This window comes from Salvelinus namaycush, chromosome 30 (assembly GCF_016432855.1).
Source record: "Salvelinus namaycush isolate Seneca chromosome 30, SaNama_1.0, whole genome shotgun sequence".
Taxonomy (NCBI): Eukaryota; Metazoa; Chordata; class Actinopteri; order Salmoniformes; family Salmonidae; genus Salvelinus; species Salvelinus namaycush.
In genome coordinates this window covers 33,729,456-33,753,604 of record NC_052336.1, presented here as the reverse complement: position 1 = coordinate 33,753,604, position 24,149 = coordinate 33,729,456, and the positions used below count along the sequence as shown (strand labels likewise).

The following is a 24,149-nucleotide window of genomic DNA, read 5'->3' as shown; positions in this document are numbered from 1 at the left end:
GTGAAGTACAGATACCCCAAAAAACGACTTAAGTAGTACTTTAAGCTATTTTTACTTAAGTACTTTTTTACATCAAGCAATTTCCATATACTCTGATGCAGAGTTCTAAATCAAGATAATACCCTTTTCACAAACCAAGGAGCTTGTTCTGAATTGCATTCTGTGAACGGTGAGGCAAACAAAGCTACTTAAGTACTTTACACCACTGAGTAATACATTGTATTTTTTGTTGTTGTACATTAATATTGATAACTGCATTGTTGGGTTTACAGGCATTTTACTGTACTTGTGCATTCAACATGAAACTTGAAATCACATACATGACTTCCTCACTCAAACATAAACCTACATGACAGTACATACACAAAGAGTTGGACACACACACCAGACTCACCTGTCTGGCCAGCTGTGTTTTCTCCTGGTGTGAGGGTGATAGTGACACAGGCTTGTGGTAAGCTAATGGTAAGGGAGGATGAGTTATGTCTAAATATAGCTGTGTGAACTTCTGGCTGTCTGCCTGCCAGGGGCCATGCTAACACATACTCCGACGGCCTCTCTTCTCATTACCTCACCTGAATGAATACTGAGTGAGTGAGTGAGTGAGTGAGTGAGTGAGTGAGTGAGTGAGTGAGTGAGTGAGTGAGTGAGTGAGTGAGTGAGTGAGTGAGTGAGTGAGTGAGTGAGTGAGTGAGTGAGTGAGTGAGTGAGTGAGTGAGTGATCAGCCAATTATGAAGGCTTTATTGGATGGTATTGGCGATGATGATGAAATTGCCTTGACATGAGGATCCAAGCTATTTCCACATACTCTGATGTAGAGTTTTAAATCAAGATAATATCCTTTTCACAAACCACGGAGCTTGTTGTGTTTTGAATTCTATTATGTGAGCGGTGAGGTAGTCAAGGCTACCAGCCACGCACACTGAGAGTGTGTGGAGCAGAAAACTGCCCATTACTTGTGTAGTGCTGAAATGTTATAAGCTTATGTTCTCTCTTCCCATGTGAGAATACATTGCCAAGTTTACTTTCCCTGGATACACTAGCTCACGTGAAAATGGCTAACGTAGGCCTAACCGGAGATATAAAAAGAAAGATTATATACTGAAAAAATATATATACGCAACATGCAACAATTTCTAAGATTTTCGAGGTACAGTTCATATAAGGAAGTCACTGACTTTACATAAATTCATTAGGCCATAATCTATGGATTTCACATGACTGGGAATACAGATATGCATCTGTTGGTCACAGATACCTTTAAAAAAAAAATTGAGGGCGTGGATCAGAAAAACAGTCAGTGTCTGGGGTGACCACCATTTGCCTCATGCAGCACAACACATCTTCTTCACATAGAGTTGATCAGGCTGTTGATTGTGGCTTGTGGAATGTTGTCCCACTCCTCTTTAATGGCTGTGCGAAGTTGCTGGATATTGGCGGGACCTGGAACACACTGTCATACACTTCGATCCAGAGCATCCCAACCATGCTCAATGGGTGACATGTCTGGTGAGTATGCAGGCCATGGAAGAACTGGGACATTTTCAGCTTCCAGGAATTATGTACTGATCCTTGTGACATGGGGCCGTGCATTATCATGATGAAACATGAGGTGATGGCGGTGGATGAATGGCACGACAATGGACCTTAGGATCTCATCACGGTATCTCTGTGCATTCAAATTGCCATCGATAAAATGCCATTGTGTTCGTTGCCTGTAGCTTATGCCTGCCCATACCTTAACTCCACTTCCACTATGGGACACTCTGTTCACAACTTTGACTTTAGCAAACCGCTCGCCCACACGACTCCATACACGTGGCCTGCGGTTGTGAGGCCGGTTGAACGTTATGCCAAATTCTCTAAAACGACGTTAGAGGCGGCTTATGGTTGAGAAATGAACATAAAATTCTCTGGCAACAGCTCTGGTGGACATTCCTGCAGTCAGCATGCCAATTGCATGCTCCCTCAAACCTTGAGACATCTGTGGCATTGTGTTGTGTGACAAAACTGCACATTATTAGAGTGGCCTTTTATTGTCCCCAGCACAAGGTGCACCTGTGTAATGGTCATGCTATTTATTCAGCTTCTTGATATGCCACACCTGTCAGGTGGATGGATTATCTTGGAGAAGGAGAAATGCTCACTAACAGGAATTTAAACACATTTGTGCACAACATTTGTGAGAAATAAGCTTTTTGTGTGAATGGAACATTTTGGGGATCTTTTATTTCAGCTCATGAAACATGGGAGCAACACTTTACATGTTGCGTTTATATTTTTGTTCAGTGTAATAAGGGAATAGGCTACAACATCATCATGGAAGAAGGTTCGATTGAAATCCCCAGTTTGGAAGGACAATTACGAGGTATATGGATACATAGACTGCACAATGTGCAAGCAGGTATTTACTTTCAATAATTCAGTTAATTATCTGTTAATTATAACATTAATTAAAGTGTAAACCTGTGCGGCTGGTAAAAGTTAGAGTAGCCTGTAGCCTAAATCAATGTAGACTATTTTTGCAGCCTATATTCGATTCTGCGAATTGTTTATTTAAGTTTTAATTAGTTCTAAACTATTTGATTATCTAAAATGTAAAGGTTTTGTTATGTCGGCTATAGTCTTTCATTAGGTAAGAAGGCTAATTCTGCGAATTGTTTATTTAAGTTTTAATTAGTTCTAAACTATTTGATTATCTAAAATGTAAAGGTTTTGTTATGTCGGCTATAGTCTTTCATTAGGTAAGAAGGCTAATTAGAAGGCTATTTTTCTATAAGCGATTTGAGTGACGAATCACGTTGTGAAAATAAATAGATATTCTTAATTTATGAAATGGTTTCCTTTTGTCCAAATGTTGAATAGACATGCATACAAATAAAATTATGCAGGCAAGGGGAATAGTAACAATAGCCAAATCAAAAGTATTACCACTCTATCCAATGAATGGATGTTATATGGCGGGTAACGCATCAGCTCTTGGAACAATTCTATGCGGGTGGTTCGGGTTGCGGGAAAAAAATATGTTCTGATGTCGGGTATCAAGTGGGCGTCTCAATTGATGTGGCCGGTGTGGGGCGGGTGCAGCTCCAAAAAACAGACCAGTGCAGGACTCTACATTGATGCTATAACCCACCTGCTATGAATCCGAGTCTAAACACACTTTCTGTCTGGAGTGTGGAGTAGTGTCTGTAAGTTTAAGTCCACTGACAAATGTTCCCCCTGAGCCCAATCCATCTGTCCACTGTCTTGAAGGGTGTGTGTGTTTGTGTGTGTGTGAGTGTGTATGGCATCTGTGAGTGGCTGCATCCCCCTGCGTTCAGACACATCGATCCCTCGTCTGCTAACCACATGCTGACCAAAGGGTGCGTGCGTGTGTTTGCATGCATGTGTGTGTTTGTCTGTCCCTGCTCGTCTGTCCCTGCTCTTAACTGTCAAGTGCTCAGAATTGCAGGGATGGCACATTCCCACAGCACACACCCACCCCTAAGCAGTTAACCATAAACAAACACAATAACAGATGGAAAAGACATGCTTTAAAATCCTGTCATATACATCCATGTACATAATACTTTCACATTATGTTCATATGATTGTGCATATACTGTGCAGTGCATAACAATGTTTATATTGATAAATATACAAATAATCAACTCATATGTACACATCCACACACCTAGTTAGATGTGGTCAGGGCCGGTTCTGGACGTGCAGAACATCCTTATGAATCTAAGCATGGCACTTTCAAAAGTTACCTTTCCACCCAGACAGAGGCTCTACTGACACAGAAAAATGTAAGCTTCAACTGCTGGCTACTCGTCCGTTGTATAACCCAACAACAGAAGTGCTTCCCTAAAAGCTGCCTGGGTTTAAACAAACATCTTCTGTTTTCAGAAAGAGAAAAGCTAAATTAATAGGGGCAGAATATTTTAGGCTACAGTTCAGCTTCAGATTGTCATAGAAAGGAATCAATATATCCCCATATGCATCGGAGTCACGTCTTTCGCGGGCATTTTAGAGCTTGTTTCTACCATAAGGCATCACCGAGTTAAGCATTGTTATAGAACGCTTGCTATAATCTGGATACGTTTTATGTATTTATTTCAAAATATAAAGCAAACAATAGATATCCTTTTTGTCCCTTTATTTAACAAAGGGTATGTGATACTCTCACTCAATTCGAGCCCTGGTTGTAGTCAAACACACCAAGCCCTTCCCAGACACGGAGGTATTTAATCAGTGCGTGCGACAGTATTGGAGTATTTGGCTATACCGACATCTATGGACAGGATAATTGTGTCTGTCAAACAGGTAGGCTGAACACTTATTGTTGGTAAGATTAAGAAATAAGCTCCAATTATATATGTACTTCTATGTTTATGCCTATAATAATGTTTGGTGCACGCGTGCACATATAGGAGGTCTCTTACCAGGCAGAAGGGAATGTTACTTTAACCCCTGCATCACAGAGTTACAATGTTGCTATCACTATGCAACCTACTACCTATAGTAGGAAAACGAGTTTCTTATTAATAATATCCCACCTGTTATCACACATGGCACGACCCTATAATTATTACAATTACAATACAAATAACATTTTTATATAACATATTTAACATGCATTTTAATATTCCTGTAGAACTGTAAAACAGAGTAAGATCATTTGAACTTTGGAATCAACTGCTGTCATAAATGCATGGCGGGCCTCGTTTCGCTGGAGCAGTGTAAAATAAGCTTTATGTCAATGACCCAGCCTTAACGAATTTTGTTTATTTACATATCGAATTTGATTGTCCAATGTCAGTTTCAAAATTTCCTCTTGGTAGCTGTCCATGGTCCTGAAATCAAATCATCTGAGTTTGCTTGGACACCAGCCTTATCTCCAGCTCCTTCCACCTCTGGAAACTATCTAGGATGTCATGCGACTTCTCATACGAGCTGAGGAGGTGGCACAGATTCTTCCAGTCCTTGGTTCCATCCCTGACCAGCGCAGATTTGCACTCGTGTGAAAAAAGTTTGCAGCAAAAACAGAAGGCTGCATCGTTTTGCTTGGAATAGACAAGCCTTGGTCTCCACTCTCTCCCCGTTCGCCATCCTCCTATTGCAGAGGGCCACCGACAACTTTCGTTGCCCCTCCTCTCTCGCCTCTCTTGTGGCCCTGCCTGCACTAACATATCCCGTAAAGATCCATTCATATGCACTACCGGTCAAACGTTTTCGAACACCTGCTCATTCAAGGGTTTTTCTCTATTTTTACAATTTTCTACATTGTAGAATAATAGTGAAGACATCAGAACTATGAAGTAACACACATGGAATCATGTAGTAACCAAAAAAAGTGGTAAACAATATATATTTTATATTGGAGATTATTCAAATAGCCACCCCTGACCTCAACCAATTTGGTTGAGGTCTGGGGATTGTGGAGGCCAGGTCGTCTGATGCGGCTCTCCATCACTCTCCTTCTTGGTCAAATAGCCCTTACACAGCCTGGAGGTGTGTTGAGTCATTGTCCTGTTGAAAAACAAATGGGGTGGGGGCGGGAACTGCAACAATGTCATGAGCTGGTGGCTGGTGTGCCGCGGGCGGTGTAGTAGCCGATCAGGGGCGCCGGAGGGCGGCAGCCATTTGTCAAAATGACGCCCCAAATTGAAGTGGTGACCTAATCTTGCCTAATGGGAGGGCCGGCTCTGACTGTGATCCCGTGTGGCTCAGTCGGTAGAGCATGGCTCTTGCAATGCTAAGTGTCATGAGTTTGATTCCTGCTAGGGCCACCCATATGAAAAATGTATGCATGACTGCAAGTCGCTTTATGATAAAAGCCTCGACTAAATGGCATAAATCTTATATCTCTATTATCTTGTTCTAAGTGATGCACACCTAGCTTTTTTTCAATTTTTGCCTGAAATGACAATCCCAAATCTAACTGCCTGTAGCACAGGCCCTGAAGTAAGGATATGCATATTCTTGGTACCATTTGAAAGGAAACACTTTGAAGTTTGTGGAAATGTGAAAGGAATGTAGCATAATATAACACAATAGATCTGGTAAAATATAATACAAAGAAAAAAACAACCATTCTTTTGTATTTTTTTGTACCATCATCTTTTAAATGCAAGAGAAAGGCCATAATGTATTATTCCATCCCAGGTGCAATATACATTATGGCCACTAGATGGCAGAAGTGTATGTGCAAAGTTTTAGACTGATCCAATGAACCATAGCATTTCTGTTCAAAATGTTGTTTCAAGACTGCCCAAATATGCCTTTTTATGTTCAAAATTGTGCATTCTCCTCAAACAATAGCATGGCATTCTTTCACTCTAATAGCTACTGTAAATTGGACAATGCAGTTAGATTAACAAGAATGTAAGCTTTCTGCCAATATCAGATATGTCCATGTCCTGGGAAATGTTCTTGTTACTTACAACCTCATGCTAATCGCATTAGCCTACGTTAGCTCAACCGTCCCATGGAAGGGACACCTGTCCCGAAGAAGTTTTAAATGACAACACAATGTGATTCAATGCGTCAGATTAGACCCTCTGAAATGTATGTTTTAATAAAATGAATAAATGTAATAAAATACATGAAGTAAGCCTAATATATAGTGACTTGGGAAAGTTTCCCGACCCCTTTAGTTACGTTACAGCTTTATTCTAAAATTGATTAAATAGTTTTTTTGCTCATCAATCTACACACAATACCCCATAATGACAAACCAAAAACAGTTTATTAAAATAAAAAACGGTAATATCACATTTACGTAAGTATTCAGACCCTTTACTCAGTACTTTGTCAAAGCATCTTTGGCAGCTCTGTCAGGTTGAATGTGGAGCGCTGCTGCACAGCTATTTTCAGGTCTCTCCAGAGATCGATCGGGTTCAAGTCTGGGCTCTGGCTGGGCCACTAAAAGACGTTCAGAGACTTGTCTCGAAGCCACTCCAGCGTTATCTTGGCTGTTTGCTTAGGGTTGTTGTCCCATCTCCACAGAGGAACTCTAGAGCTCTGTCAGAGTGTCGATTGACATTGGCACTTCTCCCCCGATTGCTCAGTTCCAAACTTCTTCCATTGAAGAATTATGGAGGCCACTGTGTTCTTGGGGACCTTCAATGATGCAGAAATGTTTAAGTACCCTTCCTCAGATTTGTGCATCAACACAATCCTGTCTCGTAGCTCTACGGACAATTCCTTAAACCTCATACCTTGGTTTTTGATCTGACATGCACTGTCAACTGTGGGACCTTATATAGACAGATGTGTGCCTTTCCAAATCATATCCAATCATTTGAATTTACCACAGGTGGAATCCAATCAAGTTGTAGAAACATCTCAAGGATGATCATTGGAAACAGGATGCACCCGAGCTCAATTTTGAGTCTCATAACAAAGGGTCTAAATGCTTATGTAAATAAGGTATTTCTGTTTTTAAATCTTAATACATTATTACATAAATTGTATTTATTTAAACAGTTTTAGAATAAGGCTCTAAACTAACAAAATGTGGAAAAAGTAAAGGCGTCTAAATACTTTCCAAAGGCAGTGTACCTAGTGTTGATACAGTAGCTACATGCACTCAAATGTTCATGCAAGCTCTGGAACATGAGGAAGCTAATGTTCGAAAGTGTGTGTGTGTGTGATTTGAACTCTGCTCTCAACCAGATGTTCTCTAGGCGGGCATGAATCTGCGCAAACACTCACATACACACACACACACTAATGGCATGTACTAGAGATATAGAGTGGTGTACACATTACAAAGAGAGTGTGCATACACCCACACACACCCACACACACACACCTTTACCAGTGTTGGTGTGTTAGTTTGAAGTGATGTGCCTAATGCGTTGCCGTGGCCTTGTTCCTTAATGCCGGGGTCTCATAGCTGGCCTTTATCATGATACATAATTACATTTATAACAAATGTGTTTGACCCCACCGTGGGGGTTAACTGTTTGTTTGTGTGTGTGTGTGTGTGTGTGTGTGTGTGTGTGTGTGTGGCATCGGTGAGTGGCTGCATCCTCCCTGGATTCAGACAAATCGATCCCTCGCAAAACAGTGCCACTAGCCGCCCCGGCCGCATTTGTTATTGTTTTGAGGAATTGAGCATCCAGCATCATGGTAAAAAAAATCGTAGTACATACTCAAATCAAATTGTATTTGTCACATGCGCTGAATACAACATTTGTAGGCCTTACAGTGAAGTGTTTACTTACAACAATGCAATTTTATGAAAATACCTAAAAATAAAGTGAGAAATAAGAATAATAAATGATTAAAGAGCAGCAGTAAATAACAATAACGAGGCTATATACACGGGGTACCGGTACAGAGTCAATGTGCAGGGGCACCGGTGTCGAGGGAATTGAGGTAATATATACATGTAGGTAGAGTTAATGTGACTATGTATGCATAGACAATAACAGAGAGAAGCAGCAGCGTAGAAGAGGGGGGGGGGGGCAATGCAAATAGTCTGGATAGCCATTTGATTAGATGTTCAGGAGTCTTATGGCTGGGGGTAGAAGCTGTTTAGACGCCTCTTGGACCTAGACTTGGCGCTCCGGTACCGCTTGCCGTGCGGTAGCAGAGAGAACAGTCTATGACTAGAGTGGCTGGATTCTTTGCAAATCTTAGGATCTTCCTCTGACACCGACTGATATAGAGGTCCTGGATGGCAGGAAGCTTGGCCCAGGTGATGTACTTGGCCGTACGCACTACCTTCTGTAGTGCCTTGCGATCGGAGGCCGAGCAGTTGCCATAACAGGCATTGATGCAACCCATCAGGATGCTCTCGATGGTGCAGCTGTTACTTTTGAGGATCTGAGGACCCATGCCAAATATTTTCAGTCTGCGGAGGGGAAATAGGTTTTTCGTGCCCTCTTCGTGTGCTTGGACCATGTTAGTTTGTTGGTGATGTGGACGCCAAGGAACTTGAAGCTCTCAACCTGCTCCACTACAGCCCCGTAGATGAGAATGGGGGCGTGCTCGGTCCTCCTTTTCCTGTAGTCCACAATCATCTCCTTTGTCTTGATCACGTTGAGCGAGAGGTTGTTGTTCTTGCACCCCACGGTCAGGTCTCTGACCTCCCTATAGGCTGTCTCATTGTTGTCAGTGATCAGGCCTACCGCTGTTGTTTCATCTGCAAACTTAATGATGGTGTTGGAGTTGTTCCTCGCTGTGCAGTCATGAGTGAACAGGGAGTACAGGAGGGGACTGAGCACGCACCCCTGAGGGGCCCCCGTGTTGAGGATCACCATGGCGGATGTGTAGTTACCTACCTATACCACCTGGGGCGGCCCGTCAGGAAGTCCAGGATCCAGTTGCAGAGGGAGGTGGCCCCAGGGTCCATAGCTTAGTGATGAGCTTTGAGGGCACTATGGTGTTGAATGCTGAGCTGTAGTCAATGAATAGCATTCTCCAATAGGTGTTCTTTTTGTCCAGGTGTTAAAGGGCAGTGTGTAGTGCAATAGAGATTGCATCATCTGTGGATCTGTTTGGGCGGTACGCAAATTGAAGTGGGTTTGGGGTTTCTGGGATAATGGTGTTGTGAGCCCTGGCCAGCCTTTCAAAGCATTTCATGGCTACAGACGTGAGTGCTACCGGTCAGGAGTCATTTAGGCAGGTTACCTTAGTGTTATTGGGCACAGGGACTATGGTGGTCTGCTTGAAACATGTTGGTATTACAGACTCAGACAGGGAAAGGTTGAAAATGTCAGTGAAGACACTTGCCAGTTGGTCAGCGCATGCTCAGCACACACATCCTGGTAATCCGTCTGGCCCTGCGGCCTTGTGAATATTGACCTGTTTAAAGTCTTACTTATATTCGCTGCTGAGAGTGTGATCACACAGCCATCCGGAACAGCTGATGCACTCATGCATGTTTCAGTGTTAGCTCGTCTGGTAGGCTCGTGTCACTGGGAAGCTCTCAGCTGTGCTTCCCTTTGTAGTCTGTAATAGTTTGCAAGCCCTGCCACATCCGACGAGTGTCGGGGCCGGTGTAGTACGATTCGATCTTAGTTCTGTATTGTCGCTTTGCCTGTTTGATGTTTTGTCAGAGGGAATAGCGGGATTTCTTATAAGCTTCCGGGTTAGAGTCCTGCTCCTTGAAAGCGGCAGCTCTACCCTTTAGCTCATTGCGAATGTTGCCTGTAATCCATGGCTTCTGGTTAGGGTATGTACGTACGGTCACTGTTGGACAGACATCATCGATGCACTTATTGATGAAGCCAGTGACTGATGTGGTGAACTCCTCAATGCCATCGGAAGAATCCCGGAACATATTCCAGTCTGTGCTTGCAAAACAGTCCTGTAGTTTAGTATCAGCTTCATCTGACCACTTTTTTTATAGACCGAGTCACTGGTACTTCCTGCTTTCATTGTTGCTTGTGAGCAGGAATCAGGAAGATAGAATTATGGTCATATTGGTCAAATGGAGGGCGAGGGAGAGCTTTGTACGCATTTCTGTGTGTGGAGTAAAGGTCGTCTAGAGTTTTTTCCCTTTGGTTACACATTTAACATGCTGATAGAAATTGATGACAGATGAAAACTCTCTAGGTGTATTGTGTGGTCTAAAGCTTATCATGAGATGCTCTACCTCATTCCAGCAAAACCTCAAGACTTCCTTAGATATCATGCACCAACTGTTGCTGACAAATATACATAGCCCCACACCCCATGTCTTAGCAGAGGCTGCTGTTCTATCCTAACCGATACAGTGTATAACCCGCCAGCTGTGTCGTCATTCTGCCACGACTCTGTGAAACATAAGAGATTACAGTTTTTAATGTCCCGTTGGGATGATATATGTGTTTTCAGTTCATCCCATCTCCTTTCCAGCGATTGAACATTAGCTAACAGTATGAATGGCAAAGGCAGATTAGCCACTTGTCGCCTGATCCTCACAAGGCACCCCGATCTCGTTACGCGAAATCTCAGTTTCTTTCTCCAGCGAATGAAGGGGATGAGGGCCTATTCGGGTGTTTGGAGTATATCTTTCCCGTCCGACTCATTAAAGAAAAAGTATTTGTCGAATTCGAGTTGAGTCATCGCTGTTCTGATGTCTTTTTTTCTTTTCGGTCATAAGAGACGGTTGCAGCAACATTATGTACAAAATAAGTTACAAACATTGCCAAAAAACAAAGAAAATAGCATGGTTGGTTAAGAGCCAATAAAATGGCAGCCATCCTCTCTGGCGCCATCTATCAAATTTCAATTCAAACTTTGTTGTTCTATCAGGAGTGAAATGATGTGCAGTGATGTCCCTGTAAAAAAAACAGTGTTTGTTGTTGTAATATCGGAAATGGACGTGGCAGGTTCACCGCTATGGATTCCAGCTTTAAGGAGGATATACACAAAACATTAGGAACACCTGCTCTTTCCAAAACATAGACTGCTGGCCAGGTGAATTCATGTAAAAGCTATGATATTTTATTGATGTCACTTGTTAAATCCGCTTCAATCATTATAGATGATGGGTAGGTGACTGGTTAAAGACGGCTTTTTAAGCCTTGAGATAATTGCGACATGGATTGTGTATGTGTGCATTTCAGAGGGTTAATTGTCAAGACAAAAGATGTTTAAGTGCCCTTGAACGGGGTATGGTAGTAGGTGCCAGGCGCACCGGTTTGAGTGTGTCAAGAACTGTAATACTGCTGGGTTTTTCACGCTCAACAGTTTCCCGTGTGTTTCAGCAATGTTCCACCACTCAAAGGACATCCAGCGAACTTGACAACTGTGGGAAGCATTGGAGTCAACATTGACCAGAATCTCTGTGGAACGCTTTCGACACCTTGTATAGTCCAGGGCAGAAGGGGATGCAACTCAATATTAGAAAGGTGTTTCCAATGTTTTCTAGACTCAGTGAATTATTGTCAAGTTTTCAGGATTGCAGGGATGCCACACTCCCACAGCCACCCCTACAGATGTAGGATCTTAATTTGAACCCATTTGCTACATCAAGAAAATAATCTTGCAGCAACAGGAAATGTTAATTATTATGTGGATTATAATTAATGGACATTTTTTTTGTTGGGGTTGATGCATTTTTTCATTAGTGCAAATCAAGTCTGACATTTTAAAGTGGAAATGATAAACTTTAGAATCCTTTTTAAACCTCAAATACACTACAAATTAGCATTTACTGCTGTGCAGGAAAATTCTCAGCAATAAAAGAGGTATCAAATGAAGATGCTATATCTGTAAGTACTTAAACAAGCACAACAACACATGGACAAAGACATGCATTAACAAACTGTCATATACAGTACATCCACGTACATAATACATTGACATTATGTTCATATGATTATGCATATACTGTGCAATGCATATTGAGAAATATAAACATAATTAACTAACATGTATATGTGCACACACTTAATTAACTGTGGTCCTGTGTGGCTCATGCAGTAGAGCATGGCTCTTGCAATGCCAAGGGTCATTGGTTTGATTCCTACTGGGGCCACCCATGGGGAAAAATGTATGCATGCATGACTGAACGTCACTTTGTACCTCGGCTAAATGGCAAAACATTATTCTGTATTATTTTGTTCTAAGTGACATACACATAGCTTAAATGACAGCACAATATGAGATTCAATACATCATATTTGACCCTTTGAAATGTATGTTTTAATAAAATGAATAAATGCAATAAAATACATGAAATAAGCCTTTCAGACCCTGAAACATGAGGACGCTAACATTTGTGTGTGTGTGTGTCAAATCTGACTTCATTTGTCACATGCTTCATAAATAACAGTTGTAGACTGCGGTCCCGTGTGGCTCAGTTGGTAGAGCATGGCGCTTGCAACGCCAGGGTTGTGGGTTCATTCCCCACGGGGGGACCAGGATGAATATGTATGAATTTTCCAATTTGTAAGTCGCTCTTGATAAGAGCGTCTGCTAAATGACTTAAATGTAAATGTAGACTAACAGTGAATTGCTTACTTATGAGTTATTTTCCAACAATGCAGAGTTAAAGATATACATTTGAATGAAAATTGAAATAGTGACACGAGGAATAGATACACAGTGAATAACAAATAACAATAACGAGTAAAAATAAGAAGTGAAGATGCTGGAGGAAACAGCTACCAAAGTATCTATATCCACAGTAAAACGAGTCGATATAACCTGAAAGGCCGCTCAGCAAGGAAGAAGCCACTGCTCCAAAACCACCATAAAAAAGCCAGACTACAGTTTGCAACTGCACATGAGGACAAAGATGGTACTTTTTAGAGAAATGTCCTCTGGTCTGGTGAAACAAAAATAGAACTGTTTGGCCATAATGCCCATCGTTATGTTTGGAGGAAAAACTGGGGGCCTGCAAGCCGAAGAACACCATCCCAACCGTGAAGCACGGGGGTGGCTGCATCATGTTGTGGGGGTGCTTTGTTGCAGGAGGGACTGGTGCACTTCAGAAAATAGATGTCATCATGAGGAAAGAAAATTACGTGGATATATTGAAGCAACATCTCAAGACATCAGTCAGGAAGTTAAAGCTTGGTTGCAAATGGGTCTTCCAAATGGACAATGACCCCAAGCATACTTCCAAAGTTGTGGCAAAATGGCTTCAGGACAACAAAGTCAAGGTATTGGAGTGGCCATCACAAAGCCCTGACCTCAATCCCATAGAAAATTTGTGGGCAGAACTGAAAAAGCGTGAGTGAGCAAGGAGGCCTACAAACCTGACTCAGTTACACCAGCTCTGTCAGGAGGAATGGGCCAAAATTCACCCAACTTATTGTGGGAAGCTTGTGGAAGGCTACCCGAAACATTTGACCCAAGGTAAACAATTTAAAGGCAATGCTACCAAATACTTATTGAGTGTATGTAAACTTGTGACCCACTGGGAATGTGATGAAAGAAAGAAATGCTGAAATAAATCATTCTCTCTACTATTATTCTGGCCTTGAATCTATGGTAACACAAACACATTTGTTTTACTATCCTTGTGGGGACCAAACAATGTATTCCCATTCGACATCCAATTTTCCTTAACCCCTAACCCTAATTTTATCCCTAAACCTAACCCCTAACATAGCCCTTTTCCTTGTGTGGACAGTCTCTCTCTCTCAATTCAATTCAATTTGCTTTATTGGCATGACGTAACAGTGTACATATTGCCAAAGCTTATTTACAATATAAAAATGAGAATCAAAATTGTCAACGGGACAACAGTAACAACAATAACCAAGTGTCAAAATAACCATACATTGAACAATAACAATAAACATACAGTAGAAGACATGTGCAGGTTGATTGGTCTGTCAGACACTGTCCCTCAACTTATGGCAGGCAGCAATGTAGTGCGCTGCCAACCCACAGCTCTCTGCGTCCTCCCGCAAAAGGACGGGTAGCCTACTCTCATCAGAGAGGTCTTTGAAACCTTGAATAAGAGTTTCAAATTTGGGGAAATGACACTATCTAATTGTTTTATATTTTTTACATTTTGTCAGGAAATGCAGGTTCTGCTGTTGTGCAGTGGTTGCACAGCCTTTCCTCTACAGGGAGCCAGGTTTTCCTGTCTCTACCCTTCTCAATGGCAAGGCTGTGCTCACTGAGCCTGTACTTTGTCAAGGTTTTTCTAAGGTTTTGATCAGTAACCATGGTCAAATATTTAGCCACGGTGTACTGTCGATTTAGGGCCAGATAGCACTGCATTTTGCTTTGTGTTTGTGCTTGTGTTTCCCAATAAGCAATATAGTTTTGTTTTGACTGTGTTGTAATTTGGTTTATCCTGATTGATTGGATGTTCTGGTCCTGAGGCTTCAGTGTGTTTGTAGAACAGGTTTGTGAACTCAGCCCCAGGACCAGCTGGATGAGGGGACTCTTTTCTTTGCTCAGCTCTTGCCATTGCAGGGCTTGGTAGTGATATGAGAGGGGGTCACTGTATTTTAGATGTTTCCAAAACTTAATTGCTCTTTTTTGAGTTTTTATTATTAGTGGATATTTGCCTAATTCTGCCCTGCATGCATTGTTTGTAGTTTTCCTCTGGACATGTAGGAGAATCTTACAGAACTCTGCATGCAGGGTTTCAATGGGATGTTTGTCCCATTTGATGAAATCTTGTTTTGCAAGTGGACCCCACACCTCGCTGCCATAAAGTGCAATTGGTTCAATGACATATTCAATTAGTTTTAGCCAAATTTTAATAGGTATTTCAATTTGAATTTGCTTTTTAATGGCGTAGAATGCCCTGCGTGCTTGCTCTCTAAGTTCATTCACTGCCTCATTAAGGTGTCCAGTTGAGCTTATTTTTAAACCTAAGTAATTTTGTACCAATTGAGAACTTTGGTCTAATTCCCTGAGATCTGGATCTTCTCTGGAAAATCCTCTCTCTCTCTCTCTCTCTCTCTCTCTCTCTCTCTCTCTCTCTCTCTCTCTCTCTCTCTCTCTCTCTCTCTCTCTCTCTCTCTCTCTCTCTCTCTCTCTCTCTCTCTCTCTCTCTCTCTCTCTCTCTCTCTCTCTCTCTCTCTCTCTCTCTCTCTCTCTCTCTCTCTCTCTCTCGTTGAGTCCCATTTCTCACTCACTCTCGTTGGGTCCCATTTCTCACCATTCCCCTCTTTTCTATCTCTCTCTCTGTTTCCCCCAGATTAAGCAGAATGACAAGATGAATCAGGTGAACATGTTCTCCAAGCAGATCGACAAGAAGGAGCCCGTGAAGGGCGGCCTCATGTCCTACACCCTGACTGACCTGAAGATCCCCGTCTCCTATGAGATCCGCCTGGCCCCCATCACCACCTACAGCACCGGAGACTATGTCAGTCGCACCATCCAGTACTCAGAGCGTGAGTAGTAACTTGCTTGCGCCTGGAGCCAAAATGGCCACTCTGATGATACTAATAATAATAATCAATAACTGACCAAGTAGGCCCGTTTTTTTAAATTTTATTTTACCCCCTTTTCTCCCAATTTCCGTGGTATCCAATTGCTAGTAATTACTATCTTGTCTCATCGCTACAACTCCCGTACGGGCTCGGGAGAGACGAAGGTCGAAAGCCATGCGTCCTCCGAAACACAACCCAACCAAGCCACACTGCTTCTTAACACAGCGCGCCTCCAACCCAGAAGCCAGCCGCACCAATGTGTCGGAGGAAACACCGTGCACCTGGCTCCCTTGGCTAGCGCGAACTGCGCCCGGCCCGCCACAGGAGTCGCTGGTGCGCGATGAGACAAGGATATCCCTACCTGCCAAACCCTCCCTAACCCGGACGACGCTAGGCCAATTATGCGTGGCCCCACGGACCTCCCGGTCGCGGCCGGCTGCGACAGAGCCTGGGCGCGAACCATATTCCCTACATAGTGCCCTAGACCACCCTAGACCAGTGCCCTAGACCACTGCGCCACCCGGGAGGCCCCAAGTAGGCCCGTTTTGTGTTCATTTTGGCATTTATTGAGTGCTTCTACAGTTATGTAAAAGGATATAGTGATAATCTATGTGTATTTCCTTTTTTACAGCCTACATTTACCCAAGACCTTCAGGTAAGAATATCTTTATTTCTTACCCCCCCCCCCATTTTCTTTCACTCTTCCTTTTTTCCCCCCTCCGCCCTCTCTCTGTTTCTCTCATCTCGTCAGGCAATTTGGTTCAATTACGCCTTGCACCGCCGCTCAGGCAGGGGAAGTGGAGAGTGACGCCAAACGAGTGCAATTAAAATCACATTTTCTCCAACCACGCAGATTGGAGAACAACAGAAAACAAATTGAGGAAGTGCACGTACGTCGCTGAGTGGGACATGAATCATAATAGATTATGTTTCTGTGATAACACCAATGTGAATGGGGTACAGGCTTCCTCCCAAATCCCCTATTTAGTGCGTTACATTTGACAAGGGCCCTGTTCAAAACTAGTGCACTATGTAGGGAATATGGTGCAAATTTGGAATGTACCTACAGTCAACGGCTGACAGTGTGTGGCTAGCGTAATTTGTATGAGTATGTGTTTGTGTGAGCGTGTGTGCCTGTTTAACATGTAGCAATGTTAACGCTTTTGATGGGTATTAATGCTGTAGAGCATAAATGGAGTGCCTAATTGCAATGTATCATAGTCCTTCCATTGACAATGCTTAGTGAATACCACAGCCAGCAGTGGCTATGTGTAATGGGTTGACATTGATGTGATGGTTGTGGTAGGTAGGAACCTTGTGGATAGTTGGAGGATTGTATTACGTTTTAGTTAGTTTGGGTGATTCAGAGATGAAACAAACAGAGAATTGTTACTGGAATGCAAAGAGGTTCTTGAAGTGATTCACTGGTCATTTTAAAACTTCGAACTTTGTCTCTCCTCTCACTCTCCCCACCTATATAATATTTTCTTTTGTCCTTTCTTTTCATACCCTCTCTCCCTCTTTTTCACCATGTCTTGGTAATGTGTCGCAATTTTGTCTCTCTTCTCTCTTTGATCCCTCACTCTTCCCTATTTCCTCTGCCTCTTTTTCCTCTCTTCTTTGTGTCTCTGTCGCTATCAATGTTATTGCTCATCCTCTTCAACCTCTGTATTCTCGCTCTTTCTATATCCCCTTCTCTCTCACACTCTCTCTATCCCTCTCTCTCTCAACAGACCACGTCTGTGGCTTTGAGGACGAGCGCATCTGTGGTTTCTCCCAGGACCGGGGCGACAAGTTTGATTGGACTAGACAGAACCACCTGACCCAGAACCCCAAGCGCTCGTCCAATACCGGCCCAGAGATGGACAGGAGTGGAAACAAAGAAGGTATGTTACTGGAATGTACACACATCCCTTTAAGCAGTGTTAATTTTGGCAGCTACTTTTTTCGTTAGTTGTAGTTATTATCAGTCGACTTAATCTTAATCTAGTTTTAGTCACATGACAGTCAGTGCATAATTTTTTTTACTTCCATCATGTGCACATTCAGATAGCCTTTTAGGCTTACTATCCCCTCACAAAACTTAGCTGGCAACATTGATATTGTGGCAAATTGATGTAACCAATGCCAGCCATAATTAGTTGGCGTTCCAATTCATCCCAAAGGTGTCCAATGGGGTTGAGGTGCGTGCCAGTCAAGTTATTCCACTCCGATCTTGACAAACCATTTCTGTATGGACTTCGCTTTGTGCTCGGGGGCATTGTCATGCTGAAACAGGAAAGGGGTTTCCCCAAACTGTTAACACAAAGTTGGAAGCACAGAATCCTCTAGAATGTCATTGTATGCTGTAGCTTTAAGATTTCCCTTAACTGGAACTAATGGACCTAGCCCAAACCATGAAAAACAGCCCCAGACCATTATTATTCCTCCACCAAACTTTACAGTTGCCACTATTCATTCGGGCAGGTAGTGTTCTCCTGGCATCCGCCAAACACAGATTTGTCCATCGGACTGCCAGATGGTGAAGTGTGATTCATCACTCCAGAGGACGTGTTTCCACTGCTCCAGAGTCCAATGACAGAAAGCTTTACACCACTCCGGCTGACGCTTGGCATTGCGCATGGTGATCTTAGGCTTGTGTGCGGGTGCTCGGCCATGGAAACCCATTACACGAAGCTCCCGACGAACAGTTCTTGTGCTGACGTTGCTTCCAGAGACAGTTTGGAACTCAGTAGTGAGTGGTACAGACAATTTTTACGAGCTTTAGTGCTCGGCGGTCACACTCTGTGAGTTTGTGTAGCCTACCACTTTGCGGCTGAGCCATTGTTTCTCCTAGACGTTTCCACTTCACAATAACAGCACTTACATTTGACCTGGGCAGCACTAGCAGGGCAGAAATTTGATGAACTGACTTGTAGAAAAGGTGGCATCCTATGACGGTGCCACGTTGACAGAAACTGAGCTCTTCTGTACGGGCCAAATCTTCTGCAAATGTTTAGCTATGGAGATTGCATGGCTGCGTGCTCGATATTATAGACCTGTCAGCAGCGTGTGTAGCTGAAATAGCTGAATCCGATCATTTGAAGTGGTGTATATATAGTGTATACATTTTTTTATTTTATATTTATATATACACAGTACCAGTCAAAAGTTTGGACACACCTACCCATTCCAGGGTTTACCTTAATTTGTATTATTTTCTACATTGTGTAATAATAGTGAAGACATCAAAACTATTAAATAAGACATATAGAATAATGTAGTAACCCAAAAAAGTGTTAAACAAATCAAAATATATTTGAGATTTGAGATTCTTCAAAGTAGCCACCCTTTGCCTTGATCACATTTACATAAGTATTCAGACCCTTTACTCAGTACTTTGTTGAAGCACCTTTGGCAGCGATTATAGGATCAAGTATTTTTGGTTATGATGCTACAAGCTTGGCACAACTGTATTTTGGGGAGTTTCTCCCATTGTTCATTGCAGATCCTCTCAAGCTCTGTCAGGTTGGATGGGGAGTATCGCTGCACAGCTATTTTCAGGTCTCGCCAGAGATGTTCGATCGGGTTCAAGTCTGGGCTTCTCAAGGACATCAGAGACATGTCCCGAAGCCACTCCTGCATTGTATTGGCTGTGTGCATACCGGTCATTAAAAATATTCATGCAAGTAGACCACTTATTGGCCAGCTCATCCTCCTCTAGACCACTGATTGGCCAGCTCATCCTCAGGAGTATTATATCATACTATACTGAACAAAAATATAAATGCAAGAATTTCAAAGATTTTACTGAGTTACTGTTCATATAAGAAAATCAGTACTTCAAAATAAATGAATTAGGCCCTAATCTATGCATTTCACATGACTGGGCAGGGGTGCAGCCATGGGTGGGCCTGGGAGGGCATATGCCCACCCACTTGGCAGCCAGGCCCACCCAATGGGGAGCCAGGCCCAGCCAATCAGAATTAGTTTTTCACCACAAAACGGCTTAATTACAGACATAAATACTCCTCAGCACCTCCTCCCCTCGATCCCGCAGGTGAAGAAGCCGGATGTGGAGGTCCTGTGTTGGCGTGGTTACATCCGGTCTGCAGTTGTGAGGCTGGTTGGATGTAATACCAAATGCTCTAAAACGATGTTGGAGGTAGCTTATGGTAGAGAAATGAACAGTCAATTATCTGGCAACAGCTCTGGTGGACATTCCTGTAGTCAGTATGTCAATTGCACACTCCCTCAAAACTTGAGACATCTGTGGCATTGTGTCGTGTGACAAAACTGCACATTTTAAAGTGGCCTTTTATTTTATGGATTATCTTGGCAAAGGAGAAATGCTCACTAAGAGGGATGTAAACAGATTTGTGAACAAACTTTGAGAGAAATCATTTTTTTGGTGCGTATGGAACATTTCTGGGATTCTTTATTTCAGATCATGAAACATGGGACCAACACTTTACATGTTGCGTTTATATTTTTGTTCAGTGTACATGAGGAAATAGCAAGCATTTTTTTAATGGTCTGTTTGAGATACAAGGTTTTTGAAGTGTTTTTTTCCCCTCCAATTTATGCTTTGGCCGCAATTACAAGATTAGGACAGAATTAGCAGAATAGCTAACAGAATATGAATTTTTATATGTGAGATTAACACATCATCTACAGAGTACCACAGATGGCCATAATTAAAATGTCCAGCGATGTGATATCTCTGATGCTGCAGTCACAAAGAGGGATGGCGTTTTCTTTGGCGCTTGTGTTGAGTAACATAGATGTACATTATTTCATAGCACTTACAACTGTCATACCTATTTGCGGCATGCAGAATTCACCAGGATTTACAAATAAACCCAAATGTAAAATGGGACCAAAACCACTGACTCTAACCACATGTGTCTCTCCCTCCCCTCTCCCCCTTCTAGGTTACTACATGTACATCGAGGCCTCTCGTCCCCGGGTCGCTGGGGACAATGCCCGTCTCCTGTCCCCTCTCTTCAACGTTACTGCTGCCAGAGGCCCCAAGGGCTCCGGTCGTCTCCCCTACTGTGTCTCATTCTTCTACCACATGAAGGGCAAGCACATCGGTGAGTACCTGAGCCACATCAGTTCAGAAGAAAGAGTAAGTAGCCTTGTCCAAGCCATACTGTTTCTGTAGTGTGAGGCAGCTTGACGTACAAGTACACCCCCTGATAGGAGGCTAGTATCACAGGGCCTTACTCCCAATCTATGGCAGTCCTAGTCCGGGCCCTAATGTTGTTAGCACCATTTTGAAATTTTGCCATTTGTGAGTTTGTTAGGGTCAGTGTTGAAATGCTATTGTAATATAGGGGTTCATGCAACAGTGAGGGGTCTGTGTGTTTGAGTGAGTGAGGTGAATGAATGAGTGGTTGAGTGAATGCTCATCTGTATTTGTGCACATGTGTGTGTGTCAGCGCTTTCCTCTCTGCCCATGTCGCATCAGGGACAACTGCTCTCAACTGCTCCCCGGCACATCGCCAAGATTGGCACAGCTGGCACACACTACCCTACACTGCTCCCCTCACCAGGTGGCCTTGCCGACCTCACCCCTCCACCTGGCACAGATGATGCCACAGCCGACTCAGCTTCACACACATGGGCGCGTGCATACACGCACATGCGCACACACACACACACACATGCACATGCATGCATGCACGCACACACACAGGCATGCACAAACACACAAATATACATACATGCCTGCACAAGCATGTGCATACAGTACATACACACAGGCACAACCACACACACAGGCAGACAGACATACATGCTCTTACGCACGTGGCACACATTAACGCATGCACGAACTGACATGCACACATGCACACATACACACACACACAGGGAAAACTGGCATAGCCCTAGTTGCTGTCGTGAGACACATGTATGAATGTCTACCTTGCCAGGGAAAAGTTGGCATGCTTACTATATCATTGTCAAACTAGGACTGGACAATAGATGACAATAAGCACAATGACATAGATAGTGGGAAAACTATCAGTATCAGAACCATAAGCGTTGTCTCTCCTCTGTCAAAAGCCCACCTCCACCACACTCCACTTGTAGAGTGTGTTTCAGATACACCCCATCTGTGTGTGTACGTGCATGTGTGTGTGTTTGTGTGTGTGTGCGCACATGCGTGTGTACAGTTTGTCTGTCAGTTTGTGGGTGTGTGTATGTGTTCCTGCATGTGTGTGTGTGTGTACTTCTCAAGGGCAGGGTGGTGGTGGTAAGAGAAGGGGCCAGAGGTGGTGTCGCTGGGTGATTTACGAGAGGGGGTGTGACGCAATCAGTCACTTGGGAAGTGGTTCATCATAGTGCGTGCTATCGGATGGGTTTATCAAGTGTATAGATCTCATGGCACACTTCGTCTACGTCAACAACCGGGCCCTGGTGATTTATGGGTGTGGAGGGTGTGTGTGTGTGTGGTGTGTGTGTGTGTTTTTGGTTTTACAATCAGAAGTCCTCACAAGGATAGTACAGATGTCGGCTCTTAATATGACCCATTTTGTTGCAGGAGGAAAATAATCCTGCAGCAGTTGTGTCAAATTGGCTTGATGTCCTTTTGGTGGTAGAACATTCTTGATACACACGGAAAACTGTTGAGCGTGAAAAACCCAGCAGCGTTGCAGTTCTTGACACACTTGCGCCTGGCACCTATTACCATACCCCGTTCAAAGAAACGTAAATATTTTGTCTTGCCCATACACCATCTGAATGGCACACATACAAAATGTATGTCTCAATTGTCTCAAGGCTTAAAAACCCTTCTTTGACCTGTCTCCTCCCCTTCAGCCACACTGACTGAAGCTTTCACCTGGATTCACCTGATCAGTCTATGTCATGGAAAGAGCTGGATGTGAATAATAACGTCAGCTAGGGAGCCAGCCAGCTAACGTTAGCTATCTAGCTAACAGTACACTTTAGCTTGAAATGAAACCACTTTCTGTCAACTTGAAACGTGTAATATCTGAAAATGTAGCTAGCTAAAGGTATGCATTATTACCAGTATACATCATCATGCATGATGGACGTGTCTCCCTGTCAGGAATGCCATACCAAGATTGCCCTTAGTTTGAAGATGTAATCCGGAAACAGGGGTTTTCTCCATCTCTTTAGCTATCATACTCTAATTCCACTGATTTAAAAACTTGATCCTCCAGAAAGTGGAGAGCAACACTTATGCAGCTCCACTACACAATACATTTTTTTTTAAAGCCGCGTTCGACAGGATTACCAACACAGACTGACGAACTCAAATAGACAAAAGCCTTGAAAATGGTACACCAATCCGAACTCCTCTCTCAGCATGTCCAGCCCACTCATTATCTCAGACAATCCTGGCTAGTGGGAAGGTTGCTCACTTTTTCTGTGGCTTAACCAGCAAGGCTCGTCATTTAACAACTGTATTCGTATTTACAGATGGCATACATGTTCGAGAAGGCATTTCTGCCAAAAAATGCATTTTGATTAAAAAAAATGTTTTACGTTCAAACGGCTCTCCTGTGAAGTCGTGACTTGCGACATATGCCTAGTTTACTGAATCGGGTCACATATACATTATTTTAATAGCAGGATGCTGTAAAGTCCATTATTCCACTGAAGAGTATGAATTAAGCTGTTTGAGAAGGTTTGAATCCTGAGCAACCTGCATGTACGGGGACGGCTGGTAGCCTAGTTGTTAGAGCATTGGACTAGTAGCCGAAAGGTTGCAAGATCAAATCCCCGAGCTGACAAGGTAAAAATATGTTGTTCTGCCCCTGAACAAGGCAGTTAACCCACTGTTCCTAGGCCATCATTGAAAATAAGAATTTATTCTGAACTGACTTGCCAAGTTAAATAAAGGTTACATTTTTTTTTACAAATAATGCACATTGTTTTTATCTACAATAGACCAACATAGCTACTGTATTAGGTAAAAACTGTGTGCCAGGTAACCTTGGTATAGGATGGGTGGAGTACAGTACCAGTCAAAAGTTAGGACACAACTACTCATTCAAGGGTTTTTCTTTATTGTTACTATTTTATACATTGTAGAATAATAGTCAAGACATCAAAACCATGAAATAACACATATGGAATCATTTAGTAACCAAAAATGTGTTAAACGAATCAAAATGTATTTTATATCCTTCAAAGTAGCCACCCTTTGCCTTGATGACAGCTTTGTACACTCTTGGCATTCTCTCAACAAGCTTCACCTGGAATGCTTTTCCAACAGCCATGAAGCAGCACTCCATCACTCTCCCTTACACAGCCTGGATGTGTGTTGGGTCATTGTGCTGTTGAAAAACAAATGACAGTCC

The 24,149-nt window shown here is 42.9% G+C and overlaps 1 protein-coding gene across 1 annotated transcript in view; it reads left to right on the top strand.

Moving 5' to 3' along the window:
- The window catches only part of LOC120025101 (MAM domain-containing glycosylphosphatidylinositol anchor protein 1-like), a 325,046-nt gene that overhangs the window by 243,692 nt on the left and 57,205 nt on the right, over positions 1-24,149 (top strand). Inside the window, exons 12-15 of the mRNA XM_038969534.1 lie at positions 15,615-15,792; positions 16,463-16,486; positions 17,565-17,717; positions 20,745-20,906. Coding sequence (XP_038825462.1) covers positions 15,615-15,792; positions 16,463-16,486; positions 17,565-17,717; positions 20,745-20,906 — 517 coding nt within the window. The remainder of the gene's footprint in view (positions 1-15,614; positions 15,793-16,462; positions 16,487-17,564; positions 17,718-20,744; positions 20,907-24,149) is intronic.